This window comes from Aureobasidium melanogenum, assembly GCF_000721775.1.
Source record: "Aureobasidium melanogenum CBS 110374 unplaced genomic scaffold scaffold_2, whole genome shotgun sequence".
NCBI lineage: Eukaryota > Fungi > Ascomycota > Dothideomycetes > Dothideales > Saccotheciaceae > Aureobasidium > Aureobasidium melanogenum.
The window spans coordinates 1,589,396-1,605,117 of NW_024470054.1; the positions used below are offsets into that span (position 1 = coordinate 1,589,396).

At 49.1% G+C, this 15,722-nt stretch overlaps 7 protein-coding genes across 7 annotated transcripts; 4 read left to right on the forward strand and 3 right to left on the reverse strand.

Annotated features, from left to right (window-relative positions):
- Positions 1–665: 665 nt before the first annotated feature.
- Positions 666–1,869, forward strand: M437DRAFT_72359 (Aldo/keto reductase; the record flags this gene model as incomplete). Its single annotated transcript, XM_041025845.1, has 3 exons — positions 666–887; positions 937–1,023; positions 1,192–1,869. 3 exons carry the CDS (start codon positions 666–668, stop codon positions 1,867–1,869), a joined length of 987 nt encoding a protein of 328 aa, XP_040883859.1.
- Positions 1,870–2,208: 339 nt separating this feature from the next.
- On the reverse strand, positions 2,209–3,522 carry M437DRAFT_72360 (uncharacterized protein; the record flags this gene model as incomplete). The annotated part of the gene is made up of 1 exon (XM_041025846.1): positions 2,209–3,522. One exon carries the CDS (start codon positions 3,520–3,522, stop codon positions 2,209–2,211), a length of 1,314 nt encoding a protein of 437 aa, XP_040883860.1.
- Positions 3,523–5,429: 1,907 nt separating this feature from the next.
- On the reverse strand, positions 5,430–6,220 carry M437DRAFT_39345 (uncharacterized protein; the record flags this gene model as incomplete). The annotated part of the gene is made up of 4 exons (XM_041019992.1): positions 5,430–5,671; positions 5,726–5,997; positions 6,048–6,086; positions 6,138–6,220. The coding sequence occupies 4 exons, from the start codon at positions 6,218–6,220 to the stop codon at positions 5,430–5,432; spliced, it is 636 nt and encodes a 211-aa protein (XP_040883861.1).
- Positions 6,221–7,119: 899 nt separating this feature from the next.
- On the forward strand, positions 7,120–8,650 carry M437DRAFT_63009 (squalene epoxidase; the record flags this gene model as incomplete). Its single annotated transcript, XM_041024184.1, has 2 exons — positions 7,120–8,320; positions 8,376–8,650. The coding sequence occupies 2 exons, from the start codon at positions 7,120–7,122 to the stop codon at positions 8,648–8,650; spliced, it is 1,476 nt and encodes a 491-aa protein (XP_040883862.1).
- Positions 8,651–8,953: 303 nt separating this feature from the next.
- On the forward strand, positions 8,954–10,393 carry M437DRAFT_81315 (L domain-like protein; the record flags this gene model as incomplete). The annotated part of the gene is made up of 7 exons (XM_041027531.1): positions 8,954–9,179; positions 9,237–9,268; positions 9,320–9,391; positions 9,450–9,746; positions 9,800–9,874; positions 9,924–10,326; positions 10,377–10,393. 7 exons carry the CDS (start codon positions 8,954–8,956, stop codon positions 10,391–10,393), a joined length of 1,122 nt encoding a protein of 373 aa, XP_040883863.1.
- Positions 10,394–11,645: 1,252 nt separating this feature from the next.
- On the forward strand, positions 11,646–13,533 carry M437DRAFT_72365 (putative multidrug transporter; the record flags this gene model as incomplete). The annotated part of the gene is made up of 10 exons (XM_041025847.1): positions 11,646–11,764; positions 11,823–11,843; positions 11,898–12,059; positions 12,112–12,152; positions 12,247–12,332; positions 12,383–12,592; positions 12,646–12,663; positions 12,718–13,077; positions 13,127–13,361; positions 13,415–13,533. 10 exons carry the CDS (start codon positions 11,646–11,648, stop codon positions 13,531–13,533), a joined length of 1,371 nt encoding a protein of 456 aa, XP_040883864.1.
- A 158-nt stretch (positions 13,534–13,691) lies between these two features.
- On the reverse strand, positions 13,692–15,390 carry M437DRAFT_38964 (FAD binding domain-containing protein; the record flags this gene model as incomplete). Its single annotated transcript, XM_041019921.1, has 3 exons — positions 13,692–14,239; positions 14,293–14,861; positions 14,918–15,390. The coding sequence occupies 3 exons, from the start codon at positions 15,388–15,390 to the stop codon at positions 13,692–13,694; spliced, it is 1,590 nt and encodes a 529-aa protein (XP_040883865.1).
- Between the last annotated feature and the right edge of the window lie 332 nt (positions 15,391–15,722).

A 15,722-nucleotide genomic window follows, 5' to 3' on the forward strand; every position in this document is an offset into this window, starting at 1 on the left:
GGGAAGGAAAGAAGGTGGAATTTTTTTCGCGAAACGCCAGAAAAACGCGTTCGCTGCCATTTTCCTGGGGAAGCACTCTGACTCGAAAAAGGCCCTGGCGTCAAAGCGCCCTATGCATGACATGGCTATTTATTCAATGCTTGCCTGCTGCCTCACGATTGAGGCTTATTGATCAAAGAGAATCGCTGACATGACTATCACTTTCTATCTCTCAGTGGCTCTTACTGTATTGACTGGTATCGGCTAGTCAGTTCAGTCGTCGGCATGCAACAAAATCTGTTTCACCAAAGCAAACTAAGCAAACAAATATGGTGGGGTATGGCCAATTGTGTGGAGTACTAGGTAAGTCTACGACCTAGGTAGATATGAGTGTCTATACCACCAGCTTCCAGCAATATTGATCCTACCCAGCTCGCGCATCTGCAAGAATGGTAAACTACGCACATCAAGCCACATCAGATGCCGTGTTTTGCGTCCCTGCAGACTGATATCAGCTCGCTACGACCTCCCAAGGCACCCAGACTGCGGGGAAAGCTGCAATGAGCAGTTCATGACATCAGATATCGCAGGAATCGGATAACGGATATAAAGGTGTAGCAATGGGCTTTTAGTCTTGACTTATCTCACCTTCGCAGACATTGCGCTTTTGCAGCAAAACCACAAGCATGCATCTGCTTTCGTTCTTGCCATTTGCGGCAACCTTAGCGGTTGTTGCTGCCAAGCAACCATCACAGGGTCAAACACCTCTCGGACCATCGACTCTTTTCCAGATCCCTATTATAGGGTTTGGAACATGGAACTTGAAGGACAATGCTACAGAGGCAGTGTCCCACGCAATCCATACCGGCTACACACACATAGATTGTGCTGCCGTATACGGCAATGAGGTAACAATGCCTTTTCGATCTCAATCGGCCAATTCATAACAACATTTAGAAAGCTGTGGGCAAGGGCATCTCTGAGGGCCTGAAGAAAGCTGGACTGTCACGCGAAGACATTTGGGTTACCTCCAAACTTTGGAACGTAAGTTGAATCGAAGTACGAACATCACGACTGTTGCTGGCATTCTATCTCAGCCTGCACGTACAGTCTCCAGCTGAGACACCGTCCCGGACTGCAGTACTCGTTTAGCAGAGCTGTGCTGTTTTCACATCCACTCTTGTACAACCTGCTAATTATACCTTCAATTAGGACCACCACGATCCCTCTAAAGTCGAGGCTGCTATCGACAAAACGCTATCCGATCTCAACCTTGACTACCTGGATCTGTATCATATGCACTGGCCAGTTGCCGAAACGAGCAAGGGCAATGAAATCTATTTCCTCGACACCTGGGAGGCCATGGTGCAGTTGGTTCAGTCAGGCAAGACTAGACGCATTGGAATCTCAAATTTTTCGCCATCGCAACTCGACACCTTGCTGAATCATACAACTCATGTTCCATATTGCCACCAAATGGAATTACACCCCTATCTGCAGCAGGAAGACTGGATAAGTTATCACAAGGTCCGGGGCATCCATGTGACGGCCTACTCGCCGCTTGGAGGAACCAATCCCACCTACCAAGAAAAGGCAAAACATATGCCTCCACCTTTACTCAAGAACAAAGCCATGATAAAGCTGGCAAAGAAGCACAACTCCACGACTGCGGGAATATCATTGGCTTGGGGTATGAGTCGAGGTACAAGTGTCATACCCAAGAGTGCACACGTAGAGAGGATCAACGAAAACTTTGAGAGTAGGCATATCGAGCTGGATTCGGACGACCTTGAAATCCTCGCAAAGCTGGGTCGCGATTTTACATACAGGTACAATAATCCAAGCAAGAGCTGGAATGTCAAGCTGTATGAAGGTTTAGAGGGCGCGTAAATGTCCTCTTCCAATGAGAGATATGGATCATACCTTCAAGTGTAGATGCTTGTCAAGGCTAGGGATGGTTCTGAACGTGGGCTTGAATCAACTAAGAAATAGTAAATTTATATCACCCACCAACCGAAATGCTATCTTGTTGGACTAGCTAAATACTCAGAATGCCTACATGCAACCGATGACCGTCTTTGCCAAGATAGTGAACTAGTTCTTCGAGTTCGAGGAGAAAAGTGCAAGATACAGAGCTAAAACAACAAGACATGCCCGTATCAACAACCGAAAATGAGGCACTAAGAAAGAAATCATACATCTAGTGGGGCGTGTCGCTCGTGGTCTCATTCACTCTCTTCGTTTTCTTTTTCTTCGATCTTTGCCACCAGCGGCAGCTTGAGGGCGTGCATCGTCGCTGTCCTGATCGTCCTCGTCGGCAACGTTTTCTCCATCCTCACCGCTGCTGTCGTCCTCGTCAACATGGCCAGGTCTCCTGGTCGCCTTCTTCGTAGCCTCACGGCCCTTTTTGACAGCTACATTCAGACCCTGTTTTCTCAGAGCTTTAAGCAAAGCACTGCTGGCTCGCATTCCTGGAAACTCTTTTGCAGTATACACCTCGAACGGTTCAGAGATGATCGAGCTCTGTATTCGCGAGGTTGTTCCGACAGAAAGATTCAGTGGATCGACTATCAATAAACGAAACTGGAACCGATACCTCCCTGGATTGCGGCAAGAGAGATCAGGGAAGACAAAAAATGTCCCTCTCTTTCCTGTTTCATCTGTACCAGAGAACGGCGACGCCACTGCTGTTCCCATCAGGCGTTGTGTGGCTGGCGCATTTGGATGAGCAGGTTCAATCTGTGATTCGTCCTTGTATGTCATGGAGTTGATCAGAGTACAATGCAGTGTCGTATATACGTAGGGCGTGTTTTCGCTGTCCACTTTTCCTGTTTCGGCATCGATAACTTTAAGCTCAAGGATAGGTGGAGGATCAACAACGCGTCGGTCACGTTCTCCAAAGCCGCATGCTCTGGCAGCGACAGGCTGTTGCCGCATATTGAGCTCATACCTCAAATTCGGAGACGGTGCAGCAAAGGATGGCAGACGACTGAACTTCTCGGTAATGGCAGGCTGACGCTCTCGAGGAGAGGTTCCTGAATCAAGAGAGCCTGACGATGGACTGTTTGAAGCAATGGGTGAATTTTGTTGTGGAAACTGTGAGACATGGTGCGGGCTCGTAACCTGCGGCGGGTACTGTGGCACACGGAAGACGGGCGAGGTTCGCACATTTGGCAGCGGCAGATGTTGTGGTGGGTTGGCTACAGTCCGCTGATACACTACAGGCGGAGGTGGCGAAGGTAGCCCAGAAGAGAAGGGACCAGGTGCTGATATCTGTCTGGGACGCGGTAGTGGATCCTGAGGGGCATCGGACAATAACTTTGATATTGGAACTGATCGTTGCACATAGTTCTGCGGATTTGTCGAAGCTCCTGGACGCGATGATGGTGGTGGTAGAGTGGTGAATGGTGGGTGAAACGATATACTCGACCGTTCTTGTCCCACTATCGGCGAGAACTGGTATCCGACAGAGTTTTGTCGCTCAGGATGTCCAAGGAACTGCGGGACTGAAGAGTGATGTGGTCTCTGAGCCTCTGCCGCCATCTCTCTGAAAGAGGTGTTGCCAATGCGAGGATGGACGGGCGAGGGAGGTCGCGAACCAGACATACGTGGTATCTAGGAGTGTTCTCGGCCCACTTGATATCCTACAACTGCATTTGGAGTGTACCACTGAAATATTCACAGTGATGTTGACAGGAAAGGGGTATGCAGAAGTAGCAGGGCGAGTCTCAAAATGTCCGCAAGAGTGTGATACAGACAAATTCTTGGAAAAGTGCAACGAAACGAATTTGATATACTGTGCATGCTCCTGTCACATATGACTCGGCCACCCAATCGGCGAGGGTTAATGGGCGCGAGGCGATCGAGCACAGCAGCTGCGAGACGAGCCCAAAGCCAGGTTACGGTTCCGAGCCAGAGAGGGTTGTCTTACAATGGCGATGCAGATATGGAAGCGAATGCGTGGGTTGCTAGAAATACATGCAAAAAGGCAAGCAATCCTTGCATCCCGGAGAGAAGGTGGGGAGAGGGGAGAGCGGTGGATGAAATCGTGCCAGACCCATGATCTTTAATGTCTGACGGTGGGAACACACAAGTCAACTAACGCGAGAGAGCATCTGCACGTACATGCTGCTTTGGTTTAGTGCATTGACCCGTTGTGTGGATTCGGGTAGCGCCCGGCGCCTGTACTGTAGGGTCTTCTGGCGAGGGTATTTTTTATGAAAAGCGACACGCCGCTTTTTTCTGCTGGCTCCTACGCCGCTCCAGGAGATCTTCGCACCGAGGTTGTGCATCTCATTTGGCCATTCGGCTGCTAGTCTCGCCTCGTCTTTTTCCATTTTGCTGGTACGCTGTGATACGAGCCCTGTCTGCCCGTGCGTGGATGCGTACCCGGACAAGGGTGTCAAACCCACCCAAATCTCTCTTTCCCATGCTGATGAGTTTAAGGCCAGCGGACCAGGTTTTCATGACCTTGGCGTGAAATGGAAGTGGGGATGCATATTAGTTGCCCAAGGTATCGGAACTAATTAACAGGTAGGTATGCAGCTCTTTTGGTCAAGCCGAGGTGGTTCAGCCCCCCGTCTGTGCTTGATTGCTACCAGCTATACCAAAACACTCACCGGTGCATCTCGCTCCAAAAACAAGTGCTATGCTCGTCGGTTCTTGGTTTGTTTCGTGTTTCGTGAAATGGTCCTCATCTGGAAATGTACGTCTGAACAATGTCACCGTCACTCCTGGTCGTGTTGTACCATGTCTCGAATATACTTGTGCTGTGCATCGTCGAGTCAGCCCCCCTCTCCAAACGATCGGTAGTGATAGAAAGAATGACAGCCAAGTCACCCAATCACACCGCAGAGAACTCCTGCATCTCCGACCACAAGTTTTCGTGATTCGCGCAGATGGTGCATAAAGGGTGATCCTAGCTTTGTTCTTATCAAGTTTTTCTCGGCGAAACGTGCTTCCAAGTCGCTCGCCCGTCAACGTTGGCGACAGCGGCCCCTCCCGAGGGCCGTTGAACTCATGCCTAGACCCTCGTTTTCCTCCCTGAAAGCCAGACTAGCTGTGGATACTCTCCTCAAAGGAATAGATTGCTGTCTCGATGCTCAGGAACCAAATAGTGACATGCGAAACGCGGCACGTTTGTTGAGGATCATCGCTCGCATACCGTACAAATTGGAGACATATCAACAAACCCGGGTACAGGAAGCTAACACTTGCTTCCGCGCGCCGCGCTTGACAGCTGTGGAGGATGGCCTAGAGTTGGGAGTCGACAAAGAGATCGCATTCGATCCGAACCTTTCCTCTTCCCTGGCCATACTCTGGTGGCTGTGCCATGCGAATCGTGATCAGTAAATGGAAACAATATGGTGGATATAGAATTGTCTTTCTTAGTGGTTTTCAAATTGATTTTCGGGAGGTATCTTGTCTTTCGACGGCTCTTCCAGCTTCAACTAGACAATCTTGAACTGTCGAGCTACCTCAATTCCTTCAGCTAGTGTGAGTACACGAGCATCGATAGCATATCCCTCAGCCTCGAGTCTCCTGCATTCCTCATAGAGTGTTTTCAACGGTATCGAGAAACACTCAATGAACTCGTTCTCTTCGAGTTCTGGTCGTGGGTTTTGATTGTCGGGATTCGACATATCTAGACGTACGTGGACCATGTTCAGGTTTGTATTACAAAACCCCGGGTCTGTAAATACACGATTAGTCGTGGTACCTTCAATGAATCCTCGGGTCTGGATACCATTGAACATGACAGGTGTCACTCCCAGAGTGCCTTTGATCACTTCTCCCACGTAGCCAGTTTCTTCTTTGAGCTCTCGAAGCGCGCAAGATTCGGCGTCTTCGCCTTCATCTACCAAGCCTGCTGGTACTTCTATGCATACCTTGTCGATGGGTGGACGGTACTGCTTTTGCAGAAGTAATTCTGGCCCACTGGGTTTCTCCAAGATGGCGACGATGCCTACTGCATCTATCGAGCTATTTGATGGTCGAGTTGGCCGTACGGCTGATTCCCTAGCTTGCTTGAGTTCCGATCTGATACAATGCTCGTGAGATTTACCTACCAGATTTTCGATACGTTCTCTGCATTGTTATAAGTTATTCTTGGAGATGTTCAGCAATCGAGTACAGGTAGTCGTGGTCTGAGGACTCACTTTCTCAAAGCGGTCCACTTAGCGTCAGAAGAAGCTAGTGGCTCTTCTTTGAGCACTCTGCAGTTACTGAGGTCGGGTGCCATTGCTGTGTCTTACTTTGCTAGATCACTGGTTGTGAGCAGGGTATGAATGCAGCGCAAAGTAGGCACTGTTTATTTGGTCGAGATCGACGACGAGGATGTCGACGTCACTAGCTTGATGGCAACACGTTGGGCATGGAGCTTGTGAGTTATCTACTAACAAGAGCAAAAGTGTCCCCTTTTTGGCCACCCAATACTCGAAGTAATGCATTCAATTTGGTCTTCGAGTATGCAGGCGATTTCGAATGCGAAAAAACATGCATGCGTGACGCCGCGCCTGACAGCTCGGTTGTACACACGAGACCTGGGTGACTGGATACTGGTAGCTGTGGCTTGCTTTTCATCTAAGCGTCTCCTCTGCGTTGGACGAATGGGTGACAATAAAGCATGAAGCTTGCCTAATCTATTCGCTCGCTTCCTGACATTGCAGAGGTTTTTTTTATCCTTTATTGCTATTCGAGAAGTTGAAGAAGTGTTTGCACTACTCGTAGTACGACAATGTCAGCACATTTATCGTTCGACTCCCGCTTGTCTCCGATATTTGCCAATAGGGGTCCCCCGCCACCGCAATGCTTGAGATCATATCTACTCGTTCACAAGCACAAGCGCGGGTTATTTTGATGCGTTTGAAAGGCGCCATACACAAACCGCGACTCGGTCACTTCGATTGGAAAGTTGTTCCGGTGAGAGTAGCGGGAATGGCCTGATGGTCCAGACAGTGGGGTGACTTCCAATACGTATGAGGCGGTTGCAGACCCTGTCAAATTTACCAGCAACTAGTCAACTCAATCGTATGACAATCGCTCCTTTCCGAATCTTTTGTTGACCTTTGTCGCATCGACAAATCTACCTTGCTATGCTGTTATCCTTGACTGCTTCCTGAGAACCCGACGCCCTACATCATGCCGCTCATTCTCGACTCGCCTCCATCCTCTCCCACTGTACCCGACGCCTTGGAGTCGCGCCGCCGAGTGCACCACGAAGCAGATGTGGTCATCATTGGTGCTGGCATCCTAGGGTGCGCACTCGCCGTCGCCTTCTCCGATCAGGGCCGGAGCGTCATTCTACTCGAGAAATCACTCAAACAGCCTGATCGCATTGTAGGAGAGCTGCTGCAGCCTGGCGGAGTCGCTGCTTTGGAAGAGCTTGGAATGGCCGACTGTCTCGAGGACATTGACGCTATCAAGGTCCTCGGCTACGATGTCATATACCACGGCGACGAGGTTGCCATCCCATATCCCGAAAATGCTGCCGCCACCACAACCAAATTGAATGAAAAGGAGAAAAAGTCGAGACCAGAAGGACGCTCATTCCACCACGGCCGGTTCATCCAGAAACTTCGAGAGCGTGCCCTCAAGTGCTCCAACGTCACAGTCATTGAGACCACGGCCACGGATCTAGTGCGAAGTGGATACAGCGGACAGGTCTTGGGGGTTGAGTGCTCCACTAGAGACCGCAAGGACTACTATTTCGCCCATCTGACCGTTGTCGCGGACGGCTATGCTAGCAAATTCCGTAAAGAGATCAATACTCGAGCTCCTGTGGTCAAGTCGAAGTTCTGGGGCCTCGAGTTGATCGATGCTGACCTGCCGATGCCTAATCACGGTCACGTTCTGATCAGCGACAGTCCTCCAGTTCTGCTCTACCAGATTGGTACACATGAGACGCGTGCTCTCGTAGATATTCCCGAGAACCTGCCGTCTGCATCCGTCAAGAATGGAGGTGTGAAAAACCATCTACGCAACGTCGTACTACCTTCGCTACCTGCACGGGTACGGCCATCATTTGAAGCCGCGCTTGACCGTGGTGCTTTGCGCTCTATGCCCAACTCGTTTTTGCCTGCTTCCAAGAACAAACATGCAGGTGTGATACTGCTTGGAGACGCAATGAACATGCGTCACCCTTTGACAGGAGGTGGCATGACTGTGGCATTCAACGACGCCCTACTGCTGTCCAGGCTCCTTTCTCCTGAACAAGTACCGCGATTCGAAGACACCAAAGCTGTATTGGCTCAGCTAGATGTGTTCCATTGGAAAAGAAAGAATTTGACGAGTGTCATCAACATTCTTGCGCAAGCGCTGTATTCTCTCTTCGCTGCGAACGGTAAGGTTTTCCTCGGGCAGCATCTACGTAAATCAAAGTTCCTGACAATCAACAGATCCTCAACTTCGAGCACTTCAGCAGGGATGCTTCCGTTACTTCCAGAGAGGAGGACAGTGCATCGATGGACCTGTCGGGCTACTGGCTGGTATCATCCGGCAACCGATGGTCCTCTTTTACCATTTCTTCGCGGTTGCTTTCCTCTCGATCTGGGTCTACATCACGTCTGGTAATGCTTTGCTGATGCCTTTTCGAGCAGTGGCGAGTGTTGGAGTGTTGTACAAGGCCTGCGTTGTGCTGTTCCCATACATCTTCAGCGAGCTGAGGAGCTGATGAAGGTAAAGGGTCAAGTGTACGATGGATAACGTATAGACGGCATGAACTGACAAAGCGCGGCGTTTTCATGGGACTTGAGATTTGATATTCTTCGACTGTATTCCCAGTATACTTTTAATCAACATGCAATAGACGTATTATTGGAGCGCTAGCAAGTAGGTGTGATTGTGGGATGGCATGTGATGGTGTGACGCGTGCCATGTTTGCAGTTAACATCCCCCCACACAATGACGCCCGTTTTGCGACCCTTGAACTTGTCAACTCTCTCGTGCTCTCGCCTTATTATTTTATCAAACAGCCATGTCGACGCCTACCGACGCACCCGTTGCCGACCAGGTTGTCGCATCCGGATCTGGTGAAGCAGGCGCTAAGAGCAACGGCTTGCATAGCAACAAATCAGGATGGGACGGCAAGCTGCGCCTGGACAAGAACAAAAAGGCCGTCCTGGCGAACCCAGAGGCTCTGTCGGATCCTGAATACTCTGACGAAGACGCCCCTCCGGTTGATCAGATCGAAGCAGATGAAGGTATTAGGCTGTGCCTGTCAACAACCTCTGTTCCGAAGTGCTGACGATGCTCGCCAGACTTGCTCGAAGATGAGGATCCCGAGACCGAGGTCGCTCCTTTCGCTTCTCGCACCTGCCCTCTGATATTGATGAGCGTGTAGGAAATAGACGTCCAGCACAGTCGCGTCTCTTCGATACCTGCGCTCCGTCTCGAGCGCTTCAACAAGGTCATTGTAAGTCCACACAAGCCTCCCGACTTCACGCTCAGCCAGGACTGACTGCCTCTGCCAGAAACTGTGTTTACGCCAGAACTCCATTTCCTCGATCGAGCTTCCCGAATCCCTTGCCACTACCCTCCAAGATCTCGAGCTATACGACAACCTGATCTCGCACATCAAAGGTCTCGATTCCTTCATTGAGCTGCGCAGCTTGGACCTGAGTTACAACAAGATCAAACACATCAAGCGCGTCGACCACTTGAAGAAACTGGATCATCTCTACTTTGTCCAGAACAAGATTTCTCGCATCGAGGGCTTGGATGGTCTCTCGAATCTTACCTACCTGGAGCTGGGAGCCAACAGAATCAGGGTATCTATCAACCTTCATCTTGCTCATACGAGTATGAACTTATAGTCATCTAGGAAATCTCTGGCTTGGACACTCTGACCAATCTCGACTCGCTATGGCTTGGTCAAAACAAGATCACCGAGCTCAAGGTACGATAAGGCTGATGATGTGTGGATTACGCATGCTGATTTCTCCAAGGGGCTCTCCACTCTCACTAAATTAAAGACCCTCTCTATTCAAGCAAACAGAATCACATCATTGGAAGGGCTTAAAGAGCTGCCTCAACTCGAGGAGCTGTACATCTCGGATAACTTGCTGACCTCACTTGAGCCTCTTTCCTACGCTCCCAACATCCGGATTCTAGACGTTCAGAACAACCCCATCACTTCGCTGCGTGGTGTCTCAGCACTTGTCCATATCGAAAATCTCTGGGCAACAAGCTGCAAGCTGGATCGATTCGACGAGCTGGAGAAAGAGCTCGGCGACAAGAAGGAGCTCTCAGAAGTCTATTTTGAGGGCAACCCTCTACAAAAGTCTAATCCTGTTCTATATCGTAACAAGGTCCGCTTAGCTTTGCCTCAGGTTTCGAAGATTGATGCCAGTACGTACTCAACATCTTTGCAAGCTTTGTCACAACACTGACTTTTCTAGCCTATGTGAGAGTCTGAGATCTTGGTCTGTGGTCAACTGCGCACGATGCATGACTCTACATGCTCAGCAACCATGTTCGCAGCTCCACCTACCTTTTGCTCGCAGAACGGTCAGCCGTTAGGAACGGCTATCGCCTGAGTGAAGGTCATCGATTTGACGAGTCCCATGACCTCGTAGTGGACGCCGTCCTAGCTCACCCACCACCCAAGGATAAACTCGATCGTCAGGCTGTTAGAAAGATACGACCGCACAGCATTTTAGGATAGCGAAAAGTTTCTGAGGAGTCTTCTCACAGAAATCATGCGTATAGGAAACATGCACGTAGCTTGGAGTACAATCTTCACAGCTTTCATGAAGCACTACTTCGAGTACCAGAAATCTAGAAACAGGTAGCCGACAAGACAAATAGGCAGGTTTAACCGGAAAGCTTAACGACTGTGCCTGAGGCTCTGCTCAAGTTTAATCATTATAACTCACTCCGCATCTTTATCAGTTACACGCTACACCCACGTCACAGCCGATTAAAACATTGTTGTTAAACTGGTACCATAGTCTTCAGACACAAGGCTGAAGACGAACACATTGAGTGATCTCATATAAGTAAGAAACGTTTTCTGGGGCCGACATCATATGTCGCCTCCACGGTCCACCCGTTTCTTGGTACTTACTCGGCCCTTCTCCCTCGCAAAGAAGTATCTTTGTAATCCGAACGCAGTCAGAATTGAGTTGCGACTGATGTCACAGTGCTACTTAGGCCATGGTTTATTTTGCATCATACCTATTCGATGCCCTAAGGCCGAAGATTTGGTTTTTCGAGTCCCCAAAATTGCTCTCGGTCTTTCACCTAACTTCGCCTCTTGAGAATGCCTACCAATAGAGCATCTATGTCATGTTCAAGCGATAAGGAAGAAATGGATTCCAGCCAAGATAGAGCTCTCGGTCGTCACCCCGAGTCCGAAAAAGTTTCAGATGGTGAAGGGCAGAAAGACCATCCTTCGAATGAAAATGGCGATATTGAGATCGTTGACTGGGAGGGTCAAGACGATCCAGCAAACCCGTAAGCGATTCATACTAGCATGTATCCAAAAACACATAACTGATCTCCTTACAATAGATTCAATTGGTCTACTTCGCGCAAATGGGTCATGACACTTACTACATGTTTCATGTATGGATCAGCTCAGGTCGTCTAATGGTTACTTGCTAAGAGATTACAGTTCAATCTTGACAGGCCTGCCGGCTGGCAGTTACAGTGCTGCCAACGATCAAATGAGCTCGCTGTGGCACGTCCAGAACGATCCATTCCCTAACCTAACTTGGGCAACAGTATCTTGGAACATGGGAGCTGCATTGTTCCCTCTGCTCTTTGTTCCTCTGACTGAAAACCTGTAAGTCACGGCTAGGGTGTCTTTCTGGTACAAACCGTAAGCTAACAAGCCGTTTTAGGGGTCGAATGCCTGGTTACTTGTAGGTAAAGAGTACTCCCAATTGGCGTGTATTATACTGACTTCGATGGTGCAGTGCATCGTATATCATCTTCATCATTTTCCTCTTTCCGTCAGCATTTGCACAGAACTTTGCCACCATGATTGTTACTCGATTTATTGGAGGCGGTGCATCATCAGTCAGTATCAACTTAGTAGGAGGTTCTATCTCCGATCTATATCGTACAGAGAAAGAGAGGTAATGGCTCGCACAACAACTCATTGACGGCCAACTAACCACATGTCTGCAGATCAATCCCGATGTCTATCTTCGGATGGACTTCTGTAGTTGGTACGTATCATGAACAAAAATTATCTGGTTCTCACCAGCCAGGTTGCCTGACCAACCTCAATGATGATACTTACTGATCGAATTTGTATGTTAGGCATTGCACTTGGGCCGTTCATTGGTGGAGCCATTCAACGTAACCTCAATTGGAGATGGATTTACTATATTCAGATCATCTTCAATGTGCGTTAATACAAGAGTTGCTCTTGAGATTGTACTAATGTTGTCTCCAGGCAGGATGTCTTCCCATTTTCTGGCTTCTTCTCAAGGAGACTCGTGGCGACGTTATTCTCGCTAGGAAGGCCAAAAAGCTTCGCAAAGAAGGCCGCAACGCTTATGCTAAAAGCGAGCTTAACAAAGATAGCGTACTCGAGATGCTTAAGGTATCTTTCAAAAGACCTACCAAGATGCTCTTGACAGAGTATACTGTCGCTTCGTTCACTGTGAGTCCTGTGACTATTTGAAAGGAGCACATGAATGCTGACCTCCTTCCTAGCTTTGGGTGTCATTCGCCGTACGTGATGTTCTGAAATGTCTCTACATATTCATATACTGATCATTCGCAAAGTGGGGCCTACTCTTCTTGTTTCAATCGTCGATTACACAGACATTCAGCACGAATTATGGATTCAGTGTCTTCCAGACCTCGCTCATACAGTTGTCTCTGAGTGCAGGGGCCACGATAGCTACTATCGTTAATCCCATACAAGACCAGCTTTATCTAAGATCAGCAAGCAGAAACAAAGAGTCTCCAGGAAAGCCTATACCAGAGGCTAGACTCTATTTCTCCATCCCGGGCTCTCTGATCTTTACAGCAGGATTGTTCGTCTATGGATGGACCTCTTACACTTTCGTACCATGGATCGCACCAGCTATTGGAATTGCAATGGTTGGTTTCGGTATCTATTCAATCTACCAAGCTGTGGTGGTAAGTTGAGGAGGTGATCATATAAGAATATCGCTCATTGACCTCATAGAACTACTTTACGGATGCTTACAGCAAGTATTCGGCCTCGGCACTTTCAGCGGCCTCATTTGGAAGGAATACGTTCGGAGCCTTCCTCCCTCTCGCATCTCCTCAATTGTATTCCAACCTTGGCTACCAATGGGCCTCGACTTTGCTGGGCTTGGTTGCCCTGGTTCTGAGTTTGGCTCCTGTATTTCTTCTTGTCAAAGGCTCTGCTATCCGAGCCAGGAGTCCATTCATGGCAGGTTCGTTCTTCTTGATGGTCAGACTAAGCTCTATACTCATCGAACTGCCACAGAATCTGCATACGACGACGAAGATGCCGAAGAGAGAAAGAACGGATCAGTGGCGGAACCAGCAGGCCGAGCGGGTGGCAATCCTGGACCTCACGGACAAGCGGTACCTGCTACTGTGTAGGACAATGATTAGATCGGTGTACCATGTTTTGTTGCTTCTCAGTGCAAATTGCCCAGTTTCCTGGTAGTATTGTGCATTTCTGCAGCTATACGCGTTACATACTTTTGAACAGGAGAGGATGCAGATACGTGCCAGAAAGGACAAGGAATGATAAAGTATTAGATACATGCTTCACAGTCCAAACTACAAAATTGACTTCCTGTGCCGGTCTTGAAGTTGTATTTCATCTCATTCTCATCTTCTTTTGGACCATCTTCCTTCGGCAAAATGTCCTCGATAGCCCAAGCGATCCTCTCCGCGCCACTGCGAGCACCAGCAAGATTGCCCGCTCCTGGACCCAACCGCAACGCTGCAAGTCGTCCTGTCACAAAAAGTGGAACGTTCTCCTTCCACATCAGATCATCCGTCAGGGCAGGAAGCCCGCCATATGACTCAACGGGAAACTTGTGGTTGATGGTCTGTAAGAAGGGCAGGCTTTTGAAATCACTGGCAATGCCCGTGGCGAAATAGATGTAGTCGATGCTTGGTAGGTCAATAGGCGGACTTGTTGTAAGCGTCCATGATCCGTCGGAGAAGCTTGATGAAGTGATGGTCGTTTCTGTATGCAGGGCAACCTTGCCAGCACTTATATATTGCTTGAGCAGTTTGTGATACCTGGGAGTAATGGAACCTCCTCCACGTGCTTCTTTGATCTTTTCGAGCCGTTCTAAGAACTGTCAGCAGAGTTTCTGCGGCTCAAGTGCATACATTTCTTCTGACCTTCATCAGTGTCCGCCGACCAGAAAGATGCTTCTTCAAAATTGCGGAACTTTCCCATCCAGTTTAAGTCCACGTCGAAAGGTTTAACTCTCAGTCGACCCCTGACCAGATGAAATACTTTCCTTGCTCCATGCTTGCTCGCCATGACGGTCAATTGAGCAGAAGTCAAGCCGCCACCCACGACCACAATATTCACATCTTTCTTTTGTCGCAACTTCGCTGTCACCGAAGGGTCTGGAAACTCTCGAATTTGCATGGCATGACAACATCCTTGACCCATCTGCCCAAGCCCAGCAGGGATGGAAGGTGGATTTCCTGGTCCAACCGCAAGTACAACAACCCGAGCATGATGCACGCCTTGGTCAGAATGTACTGTGAAGATTTGCTTGGTCTCAGAGACTTCTGGTACGAACCCAAAGTCGATGTCTTCGACACGCTCTTTCTGTATGAGATTGCTTCTAAGCCCGTATCGATCAATTACGCACTCGCAATAGTCCTGGAAGAGGGAGCAGGAGGGCGTAAAATAGTCTTTGCGGTCACGTTCGTCGATCGTGACTGGAGGTCGGGCGCTAGAAGACACGATCAGTTCTGTGTTCATGTCGTCAACTCGACTGCTGCTACTTACCCATGAGCCTTACACTTGAGTCGTTGTTTCTTCTTGTGCTTGCTGATCTCTTTGCCTACACACTCTGGGATTTCAACCAGTTCCTTGTCTCTCCCGTGCTCATATGTAAACGACAACAAGCCGTCTCGATCCTGAGGATCTGGATGGAAGAACATTGGGCTTCTCAGGTGTGAGATCTCGAACGTCTTGAATAGATGGTTCCATCGTGACATCCAGTCCTTGTCGGTGCCATCCAATACAAGAGTGGAGTAGTTGCGGCAGTCTTCTGACTTCCTGGGTGTTTTGATCTGGCCAGTCCGTCTGTCTTTGATCGAAGCGCGGTCTCCGTGCTTCTTAATCCAATGGTATCGATGATGCTCGGTATCTGAGAAAATTGCTGAGGGGGTCGTCTCACATAGACGTGCTGCAGTTGCCAAACCGCATGGTCCGGCTCCAATGATGAGCACGTCGTGAGTGATAGAGCACTGAGCCATTGTGACCTTCTGCAGTGGATGCTTGAGAGTGCATTGAGCAGTCCTTACCATTTATCGTGCGCCATCAGAACACCTTGATGAAGCTACCTTGATGGCCAGCTTCTTACCTTGATGGGCAGATTGCATCACGAACCCATCACACTCTTTCCTGAGCCTCATGACTTGACGAGACTCGGATCCTTGAAGCGCCAGATCATACCTTGGGTCGCCCATCTTGGTCACCATGCACAAATCTAGGTGAGTCCGGCATGGTCCTCGAGATTGATCGCCGTGTTTGTCTCCGCAAAAATCAGTGCCATTCCACATCCAAGAGTCCTCGGACCGTCAAGTCT